This window comes from Trichechus manatus, unplaced genomic scaffold (assembly GCF_000243295.1).
Source record: "Trichechus manatus latirostris isolate Lorelei unplaced genomic scaffold, TriManLat1.0 scaffold00118, whole genome shotgun sequence".
Classification (NCBI taxonomy): domain Eukaryota; kingdom Metazoa; phylum Chordata; class Mammalia; order Sirenia; family Trichechidae; genus Trichechus; species Trichechus manatus.
In genome coordinates, this window is record NW_004444054.1 from 3176434 (window position 1) to 3187521 (window position 11088).

At 38.1% G+C, this 11088-nt stretch overlaps 1 protein-coding gene across 6 annotated transcripts in view; it reads left to right on the plus strand.

The window, feature by feature from the left end:
• Positions 1-11088, plus strand: part of USPL1 (ubiquitin specific peptidase like 1) — a 52093-nt gene that overhangs the window by 13704 nt on the left and 27301 nt on the right. For 2 of the 6 annotated variants that reach the window (XM_023738513.1, XM_023738515.1), the window contains exons 1-2: positions 1981-2133; positions 2880-2993. In XM_023738513.1, the coding sequence (XP_023594281.1) occupies positions 2983-2993 (11 nt within the window). In that variant the 5' untranslated portion in view covers positions 1981-2133; positions 2880-2982. Of the gene's footprint in view, positions 1-1980; positions 2134-2645; positions 2994-4442; positions 4582-6515; positions 6646-11088 lie in introns of those variants that run through there. The other 4 variants (XM_023738512.1, XM_023738514.1, XM_023738511.1 and 1 more) reach the window with 4 other exon arrangements.

Genomic DNA, 11088 nt, shown 5'->3' on the forward strand with positions numbered 1-11088 from the left:
ACCAGCATATAATTTCATCTTCATTATAAGATCCCAGAGCACTGTAGCCACCTTTGAGTATAAACATTTAGAAAATATTTGTCAATTTGTTAGGTAAGAAATACTTTGCTTCAGTCTGAATTTGAGACTGAATTATTTTTTCCATGAGTCAGTCATTTGCAGTTGTTTTGAAAATTTTAAAAGTCAGTTCCTCAAACACGTTTTTCTTCTCTCTGATCCACTCTTTTATAATCACAGGAACCTTCAGTGCTGAGTAGGTGACAGTTGTCCAGTGATTGTTGCAGAAGATCATTAATTCCCAATCAAATTTTGACTTGAATATTGGAATTAAATTTTATTTTGTATTTTTATTTTATTTTAATTTTTAGTAGAATGATTTATGCTGTTGGGTGCTGTAGAGTCAAGTCTGACTCAGCAACCCCGTGTGACAGAGCAGAACTGCCCCACAGAGTTTTCTTGGCTGTCATCTTCATGGGAGCAGATCTCCAGGTCTTTCTCCCACAGAGTCGCTGGGTGTGGGTTTGAACTGCCAACCTTTAGGTTAGCAGCTGAGCTCTTAACCATTGCGCTTTTGTAATCTGCTTGCAGTTACATTTGTTTGAGCTGCCATTACTTTGCATTGTGAGTTTTCTATTTTCTTGGCATGGTCAAGTAACAAAAATTCTAGTTAATGCTTGCTTGCTTCATATTGCCAGAGATTCCAGGTATTTTCATTAGTGGAACATAAAAGCAGAGTGTAATCAGATTGCATGGATTATTTATAAGAGATTTGAGTGAAAAGATTCATTTGTAGTTTAAGAATAACTGGAGTCAGATGCCTATGGAGGTTTTTATTCACAATAAGGAGCCCTGGTGGCACAATCGTTAAGCACTTAGCTGCTAACCAAATGGTCGGCAGTTCAAACCCGCCCACTGGCTCTGCAGGAGAAAGATGTGATCTGCTCCCGTAAAGATTACAGCCTTGGAAACCCTACGATGAGGGAGTTCTTCTGTCACGTGGAGTTGCTATGAGTCAGAATCAACTCAGCAGTAACGGGGTTTTTGGTTATTCAAAATAATTTATTAATCTTGGATAGTTTTCTGTCATAGTAATGCTACTTTTAGGATATTTACCCTAAAGAAATAATCAAAAGTGTGGACAGATATGTGCCCAAAGATGCTTATCACGATATTAGTTGCAATAGTGAAAAAAAGAAACAACCTAAATGTCCAACAGTATGGTTCAGTCAGAGTGTAATAACTAGCCTGCAGAGTTTTTAATGAAGCCAGTTTGTGTGAAAAAGCAAATATGAATCATACATGATGTCATCAAAGACCCCCTCCTCCCGCATACTCCCCCCAAAACAGACTTACCCGTTGCCGACCCGTTGCCATCGAGTCGATTCCGACTCCTAGTGAAATAGACTTAGAAGGAGGAAAATGCACCAAATGTTGGTTTGGGAAATAATCATAACTTTAATTAAGACCCTCTAGAAATTTATCGGTTCTATAACCTAAGTTCAATTAAAGGTATGCAAAGTGAAATAAATGAATTAGATGTTTTCTCTAGCATCATTAGTAGTTGCACGAAAGATAGCTTTATGTGTTTCAGAGATAAGCAGAATATCTGACAGGCTAGCTGTTTTAAGCCTGTGATGATTTGGGTGAGAATGGCTTACACTGAGGTTTTACCCATGCACAACGGCTTTGGCCCAGGCAGTGAGTACTAATGATACTGTGTGGATAACAAATATTGAGGGAGTGTATGGTAATACCATAGAGAGAAGAGAAAGAATTAAGGACATTCCGTGTTTTGCACTTTGTTTCTGATTGCAAAATTTTATTGACTCTAAGAGCTCGACCGCTAACCAAAAGGTCGGCAGTTCAAATTCACCAGCTGCTCCTTGAAGACCCTGTGGGGCAGTTCTACTCTGCCCTGCAGGATCGCTATGAGTTGGAATCGACCTGATGGCAATGGTTTTTTTTTTTTTATGGTAACACCATAGAGAGAGGAGGAGAGCATTTTACGTTTTGCATTTTTGTCTCTGATGAACTTTTTTTTCGCAGATTTTATTCCAGACCTTAATTTTAAAGGTCTTTGAATGATGTATAATTTACGTACATAAAATGAGCAGATCTCAAGTGATCAGTTCAGTGAGTATTGACAGTTCTATATATCCATGTAATCACTACCAAAAACAAGATCTAGAATATTCTACCACCTCAGAAAGTTCTCTGGTGTCCCTTTGCAGTCAACTCAACACCCCCCTCCTCCAAAAAACAACCACTTTCACATATCTATGGCTGTAGATTATTTTTGCCTGTTCTCAGACTTCGAGTATATGGAATCATTATGCAATCTGTATACTTTTGTTTCTGGGTTATTTCACTAAACGAGATGTTTTTTATATTTATCAATATTGCATGCATCAATAATTTGTTCATCTTTATTTCTGACTAGTGTTCCATTGTATAGATGTTGTTGTGTGTCAGTGAGTTGATCTTGACTAACAGCAACCTTATATGACAGGGTGGAACTGCTCCGTAGGTTTTCCTAGGCTGTGATCTTTACAGGAGCAGATTGCTAGGTCTTTTCTCCTGCAGAGGGGCTGGTGGGTTCGAACTGCCAACCTTTTGGTTAGCAGCCGAACACTTAACTATTGCACCACCAGTGCTCCTTATTGTATAGATACACCATAATTTATTTATCTATTCTCCTGTTGGTGGACATTTGGGTTGTTCCCAGTTTTTTATTGTTATGAATTAAGGCTGCTATAAATATTGTACAGTTTCGGTCGGGAGTGGATCTGGTGAACTTTTAATTCTTGCTAGTGTCTTAATTTTTGGTGGACAAGTATAAATTGATGAGAAATTGATAATGTTCTATATTTTGTTTTTAGATGAAGATTGTAAAAAACTTACTTCAGAACTGTTTGCAAAGATAGATGCCTGCCTGAATGAAGTCAGAGATGAAATTTTTGCTAAACTTCAACCCCAACTTCGATGCACATTAGGTAAGTTGTGTAATTTAACTGTATTGCTCATCTACCATAAAGAAATACTTACATCATAAAGAAGTATAATACTGTATTATTACTTTGAATGATCAGATTCTTGGGAAAGAAAATCTGGGCAGTTTGGCTTAAGAATCTACCACTGGTTAAATCATTGGTGGACGGGACTGTTCCATATAAATATGCAGTCTGGTGTTGCACCCCTAAAGAGTGGGTCAGGGACACAGCATTGGTTGCCTTTCCAGCACTTTCTCCTTCCTTTAGTAGATTATTCCATCATTTTCAGCCATAACCGTTCACAGGAAGAGCACCCGGGGAATTTAAAAGTAAATCCCAGTGCTAAGGGCCCATTCCAGGTCAGTTAATTCAAAATCTTGCAGGTAGAGCTCAGGGATCAGTAACTTCTAGAAGATCCCTTGTGATTCTTACATGTGGACAGGGCAGCAAGACTCTGATCTAAAACAACCATAGTCATTCTACATCCCTTGCCAGTGATTGGTTAGGAATGGACGTGTACAGTTTTGGCCAATGGGATATGAGGAGAAATACGCTGATCACCTTCAGGGAAGGTTTTCTCGTCTTTAAAAAGGGTTTTGTTCTCTGTGACATTGGTTTTTGACCTTTAGAAGCAGAGTGGAGCACGGAGCTAGAGTCTCCTTGACTTTCTAAATTTTTTTTTATATTACAAAAAGGAGCTGCTTGGTTTTTTTTTGCGGGGGGGAGGGAGTTTTTTATTTTCCTTTTATCTTCATATTAATTTTTCTAATAATATTGTATCATAGTAGCAGGATATATGATACCCACTATTATTATATTGTGTTGTATGCCGACAAGTCGATTCTAACTCGTGGCGACCCCATGTGACAGAGTAGTACTGCCCCATAGGCTTTTCTAGGCTATAATCTTTAGGGGAGCAGATCTCCAGGTCTTTTCTCCCACGGAAGCCACTCGGTGGGTTCAAACAGCCACCCTTTGGGTTAGCAGCCAAGCACTTAACCAGGGCTCCTTACTATTGTATTAGCCGTATTAAATTATGTAAAATATCAGTGCTTCAAGTTTTTCTTTCAGAGTGGCAACTTTTTCATCAGACCCAGATCTTTTATCCGTAAGCATTGTCTTATCCACCATACTTCTTTGTCCCACAGTTCTGTCCCTTAGTTTTTCTACTTTGTATTTCATGGCCTCCTCCATACTTGGTTTTTAAAATAATAAACTGATTTTCCATATGCCCCTTCTCTGGCATGGCTACCTCTAGGTCGAGGCTGTTCTAATTTATCATCATCAGGTGGGATATCAGATGGGATGATTTTTTTTTTTGTTTTTATTAAAATATAACTTAATACTGTAAAGTTGACCCTTTTTAGTGTTCAGTCCTGTGAAATTTGACAGACATGAAGAGTTGTGTAACCACTATCACAAGATACGGAACACCCTAACATTTTTCCCCAGGCTCCCTTGTGGTCAGCCCTTCCCTGCACTCCCAGTCCCTGACAACCACTGGTCTGCTGGGGGAATACCCATTTCAAAGGAGCCTTCTCTCTGAGATCCCTGGATTATAGACTGAGGGGCTTCCATGCCGCATTTGCAGGTATCATTTCCCTCCCAGTGACTTTGTTGGTTTATTCAGGGCCGCTGCTGTAGTTCCCAGATGAACTAAAGAGTGTTTTCTCCCCTAGTCTGAATCACCACCCTCCGTAGCCCTGATGATGATATTTGGTACAAGGTTGTATCTTGCTCCACCTCCACCCTGGACCTGGTTTTCTGGGTAACAGAGAGAGGTCTTGTATTTTGTGTGATCATAACAATTGGGCAAGCATACAGTTCTACCAGTACAATAGAATCCCTTTCTTGTTTGTGTGCTACCCGTTGAACAGTGATAGGCTGCTGAGACGCTGGTTAACGATAAACCGAAAAACCAAACCCGTTGCTGTTGAATCAATTCCAACTCATAGCCACCCCATATGACAGTAAAACTGCCCCATCGGGTTTCCAAGGCTATAATCTTTATGGAAAGAGTCCTGCTGGTGCATTGGTTAAGTGCTCAGCTGCTAACCGAAAGATCAGCGGTTCTAACCCACCAGCTGCTCTGTGGGAGAAAGATGTGACAGTCAGCTTCTGAGAATTGTATGTATTATAGACCTGAAGATTCTATGCTGTCATATAAATAGAAATATGATTTTTTTTCCAGCTAATACGTAGTTAAAATAGAATTACCATTTAAGGGCTAATGACTAATTACAAAACTAGTGCTATACTGTGTACTGTTTATGCCTATGGTGTTGCATTTTTTTTTCATTTTGAGGAGATTGTTTTATATTTATTTCTATTTATAAAAAAAGATACTGTTAGGATTTTAATGTTTCTGTACAAAAATAGCGACAGGACCATAACGCAAAGGTGACTCTTAAAATAGCCGTGGTAACTACTAGTATTTGTAGAATCCGCTCAGGCAGTAACACCTACTGTTCTTCCCTTTGGTCCTGCGGTTGTTCCGGCAGCCATGGTTCCAGGCTTGGGGAGGGCTGGAAGCGGTGCTCTGTCCCAGTGGAGGGAGCCACTGGGAGGACTCAGATTCTCTCTAGGACCAAATCAGTAAGGCAGCTTCTTAAGGTCCCCAGAGGGCTGACAGGAGAGAAACCAATTGGAGAATGAGTATCAAAGAGGGAGAATGTAAATCCCACTCCTGTTTAACTTGCTTGCTGTGCTCAGAACTGGAAGCCAACATTCACAGTTCAGTTTTTGTTTGGTTTTAATGACAGTAAAATTCATATCTCCTCTAGCTTTAAAGTTGCTAAAGTTTGAATAGTAAAGGAAAGGCTTAGACTGAAAGATTGAGAAGAATGAGAGATGAGGAGTCAGAATTTGAAGTTGGCATTGAACCCTCTAAGGTGCCCTGGTGGCATAATAGTTAAGCACTTAGATGCTAACCAAAAGGTCAGCTGCTCCACGGGAGAAAGACCTGGCAATCAGCTCCTGTAAAGTCAGAATAGGCTTGTCGGCAGTGGGTTTTATTGAACTGTCGTGTGTCCTGCCCTCTCCACGTGTAGAAGCAGATTTGAATAGAAATGGTATTTCAGTGCTTTCCTTCACCTTTGAAGTTATTCCACATTGTTTTCCTAGTTAAATTATCTTACTATCTGTAACAAACCATTTACATAATTTTTGTTTTAATATTACTCTAGGGCTATTATAGTTGTGAGGAATTTTTTTTCCCCTGAGAAAAGCTAGAAAGATCTTAGAAGACAGTATGGGTCTTTGGTCACAGAAATTTTCATAAATGTCCACTAAGAAGGTAAGAAAATGAAAGATGGAGACTAGGGTGATAATTACATCTTTATTGCTAGGTTTTTTCAAGAAAAATGCTTTAAACACCACCACCCCCCCAACCTCTCCACCCCCCACCCCCCCGTTGTGAATGGCTTACTCCAGGAATATAGGGAGAAAAGACAACAGTTGATCTTTTTAGTTTACTTTTTTCAGTTGTTAATTATGAGCAGTAATATTTTGCTTTTCTCTTTGAAGGTGATATGGAAAGTCCTGTGTTTGCATTTCCCCTGCTCTTAAAAATAGAGCCTCACATTGAAAAGCTCTTCTTGTATTCTTTCTCTTGGAACTTTGAATGTTCCCAGTGTGGACACAAATATCAAAACAGGTTAGTTTTTCTGATTCTTAAGACAGATTCATTCCGAATAAAAATGGCTCAGAGTAATAAACTTTGAATAAAACTTGCTTGCACCTGTAACACTGCTCTTCTCTCTCTGTCTCTCGGGTGCTTTAAGTTGTCTTTGAACACAAGGTGATGAGTGCAGTTTGGAGGTGTATAGAAAAAAAAAACAAAACTATTTCATTAAATATATTTTAATATGTCATAGCTTCAAATTTATTTCTCCTTATTCTGAAGGAGGAATATCCCACAAATTATTTTTTTGTTTTTGTTCTGCTGTTTTTAGTGCTGGTTTAAGAGTGTTTCTTTTATTTAGAAAGTGTATTCTGGAGACAGTTAAGAGCATGGTCTTTGGAGTCAGACTCCCTGGATTCAAGTCTGCAGTCTGTCATTTATCATCTGATGTGCACTCTGTATTTTCAGCTTCCTCAGTTGTAAATGGGGATAATAATAGTACCTGCCACTTAGGGTTGTTCTGAAAATTAGTGCCTAGCACAGTTCCTTGCATGTAGTAAGTGCTCAAAAATGTTAGTTGTTATTTGGAGCACTAACACTTATTTCCTGAGACAAACTCCCTTTTATAAACTAAAAAATAGGTACCCTTACTTTGTAATTATCTTTGAGAACCAAGAATTTAGCAGAAACGCAGTCAACGCATTTGTTGATATCTTTATGTTGTTGCTTTGCTTTCACAATGTTAGCTCTCCTGAGACCTGATCTGTTTTTAATGGCTATTGCTTACCTTATTTGCGATTTGTCACTAATTGTTTGAAAAAGAAGCTAGTGTCTCTTATAATACGTAATTGTTTTTTTTTCAAGCTATTAGATTTTCTTTTATTTCCCTTCATTGAACATGTATTCCTGTTTTAATGTGTTTAAAATTTGTTGAATAGATGCTGAATTTTTTGTTTGCATATTTATTTTATGTACTTGTATATATAATTCTGCATCTTTTGAACACTTAGTGTTTTAACGTGCATTTTCCATGTTAATATCAATTTCTCAAACATTACATCATAATATTTGACTGAATAACAAACTACTGTTTTCCAAACTATTCTGTTATGGAAAGTACTTTTTCCACGAAGTCACACTGACTCTGAATGTAGAAGAAACCTCTTGAAGTTAACCTCCTTCAACTTTAACCTGCTTCTGGGCACATGGGGGCTAAATAAGTCCATGTTGCTTGATGGGTTGTCATTGTTAACTTTTTTTTTTTTTTTTTAAATTGTGGTGGTGGTTGTTGTTAGGTGCCGTCAAGTTGGTTCTGACTCATAGTGACCTCATGTACAACAGAACGAAACACTGCCTGGTCCTGCTCCATCCTCACAGTCGTTATGTTTGAGCCCATTGTTGCAGCCACTGTGTCAGTCCATCTCGTTGAGGGTCTTCCTCTTTTTTGCTGACCCTCTGCTTTACCAAGCATAATGTCCTTCTCCAGGGACTGGTCCCTCCTGATAACATGTCCAAAGTATGTGAAACATAGTCTCCTGTCATGGCTTTTAAGGAGCATTTTGGCTGTACTTCTTCCATGACAGATTTGTTTGTTCTTTCGGCAGTCCGTGGTATGTTCAGTATTCTTCGCCAACACCCTAATTCAAAGGCATCAATTCTGCTTCGGTCTTCCATATTCATTGTCCACCTTACAAATGCATAGGAGGCGATTGAAAATACCATGACTTGGGTCAGGTGCACGTTAGTCTTCAAGGTGACATCTTTGCTTTTTAACATTTTAAAAAGGTCTTTTGCAGGAGATTTACCCAATGCAGTGCATTGTTTGATTTCTCGACTGCTGCTTCCAAGGGTGTTGATTCTGGATCCAAGTAAAACGAAATCTTTGACAACTTCAGTCTTTTCTCTATCATGATGTTGCTTATTGGTCCAGTGTGAGCATTTTTGTTTTCTTTATGTTGAGGTGCAATCCATACTGAAGGCTGTAGTCTTTGATCTTCATCAGTAAGTGCTTCAAGTCCTGTTCACTTTCAGCAAGCAAGGTTGTGTCACTGTATATTGTAGATTGTTAGTGAGTCTTCCTCCAATCCTGATGCGCTGTTCTATTTGCTCAGCATACAGATTGAATAAGTATGGTGAAAGGATGCAACCCTGATGCACTCCTTTCCTGCCTAAACCATGCAGTATCCCCTTGTTCTGTTTAAATGACTGCCTGTTGGTCTTTGTACCGGTTCCTCATGAGCACAATTAAGTGTTCCAGCATTCTCATTATTCGTAATGTTATATATGTAATAATTTGGTATGATCCACACAGTCGAATGCCTTTGCATAGTCCATAAAACACAGGTAAACCTCTTTCTGGTATTCTTTGCTTTCAGCCAGAATCCATCGGACATCAGCAGTGATATTCCTCATTCCAGGTCCTCCTCTGAATCTGGCTTTAATTTCTCACAGTTCCCTGTCCACGTACTCCTGCAACCATTTTTGAATGATTTTCAACATAATTTTACTTGTGTGTAATATTATATTGTTTGATAATTTCTGCATTCTGTTGGCCTCACCTTTCTTTGGAATGGGCACAAATATAGGTTTCTTCCAGTTGGTTGGCGAGGGAGCTGTCTTGCAAATTTCTTGATGTAGATGAGTGAGCACTTGAGCACTGTGTCCATTTGTTGAAACATTTCTATTGATATTCTGTCAATTCCCGGAGCCTTGTTTTTCGCCAATGCCTTCAGTGCAGTTTGAACCTCTTCCATCAGTACCATGGGTTCTTGATCATATGTTACCTCCTGAAATGGATGAATGTCAACCGATTTATTTTGGTACAGTGATTCTGTGTATTCCTTCCATCTTTTGATGCTTCCTGCATTGTTTAATATTTTCCCCATAGAATTCTTCAATATTACAACTCAAGGCTTGATTTTTTTTTTTTGCCCCCTTCAGTTCTTTCAGCTTGAGAAATGCTGAGCATGTTCTGCCCTTTTGGTTTTCTAACTCCAGGTCTTTGCACATTTCATACTTTGTCTTCTCGAGCCACCCTTGAAATCTTCTGTTCAGGTCGTTTACTTCATCATTTCTTCCTTTTACTTTAGCTACTTGATGTCCAAGAGCAAGTCTCAGAATCTCTTCTGACATCCATTTTGGTCTTTTCTTTCTTCCCTGTCTTTTACGATGTTAGCTGTGGGTTTTCCATAAATGCCCTTTATCATATTGAGGAATTTCCCTTGTATTCCTAGCTTGTTGAATTTTTATCCTGAAAGGGTGTTGGATTTTATCAAATGCCTTTTCTTCATCAATTGAGATGATCATTTGGGTTTTTTCTTTTGTTTTATTTATGACTGATTTTCTAATGTTGAACCACCCTTGCATTCCTGGGATAAATTCCGCTTGATTATGGTGTATAATTCCTTTAATATGCTTTTGGGTTTGGTTTGCTAGTATTTTGTTGAGTTTTGCATTTATATTCATGAAAGTAATTGGTCTGTAATTTTCTTTCTTTTTGTCTTTGTCAGGCTTTGGTATCAGGGTAATGCTAGCCTCATAGAATGAGTTAGGAAGTTTTCCTTCCTCTTCTATTTTTTGGAAAAATTTATTTAGGATTGGAGTCACTTTTTCTATAAAAGTTTGATAGAATTCCCCAGTGAAGCCATTTGTTCTAGGGTTTTTCTTTGTATGGAGGTTTTTGATTACTGATTCAATCTCTTCAGTTGTTTATGTGTCTTTTGTGATCTTCTGTTTCTTCTTGAGTCATTGTAGGAAGTTAATGTGTTTTATCGATTTGTCCATTTCTTCTAAGTTATCTAATTTATTGACATATGATTGTTTATAATAGTCTCTTACCCTTTTGGTTTCTGTAGAGTTGGTTGTAATGCCTCCACATTTCTAATTTTAGATATGAGCATCTTTTTTTCTTTGTCAGTCTAGCTAAATGTTTGTCAATTTTATTGATCTTTTCATAAAACCAACTTCTGATTTCATTGATTCTCTGAATTGTTTTTCTCTTCTCTATTTCATTTATGTTTGATTTGATCTTTGTTATTTTCTTTGGTAGTGTTGGGCTTGCTTTGCTCTTCTTTTCCTATTTCTTTGAGTTGTAAATTTAGGTTATCAATTTGAATTCTTTTTTCTGTTTTAATGTAGACTTTTACTGTTATATTTTACCTCTGAACACTGCCTTTGCTCCATACCATAACATTTGGTATATTGTGCTTTCCTTTTCGTTCAAATCTTAAGTGTTCTCTGATTTCTCTCTTGATTCCTTCTTTGATAGATTGGTTGTTTAATGGTGTGTTGATTAATTTCAACATATTCGTGTATTTCTGTTTTCTTTGTTATTTCTAGTTTCCTTCCATTGTGGTTGGAGAAGATACTTTGTATAATTTCAGTCTTTTGATATTTATTGTGACTTGCTTTGTGTCCTAAGATATGGTCTATCCTGGAGAGTATTCCATGTGCACTGGGGAAGAATGAATATTGTGC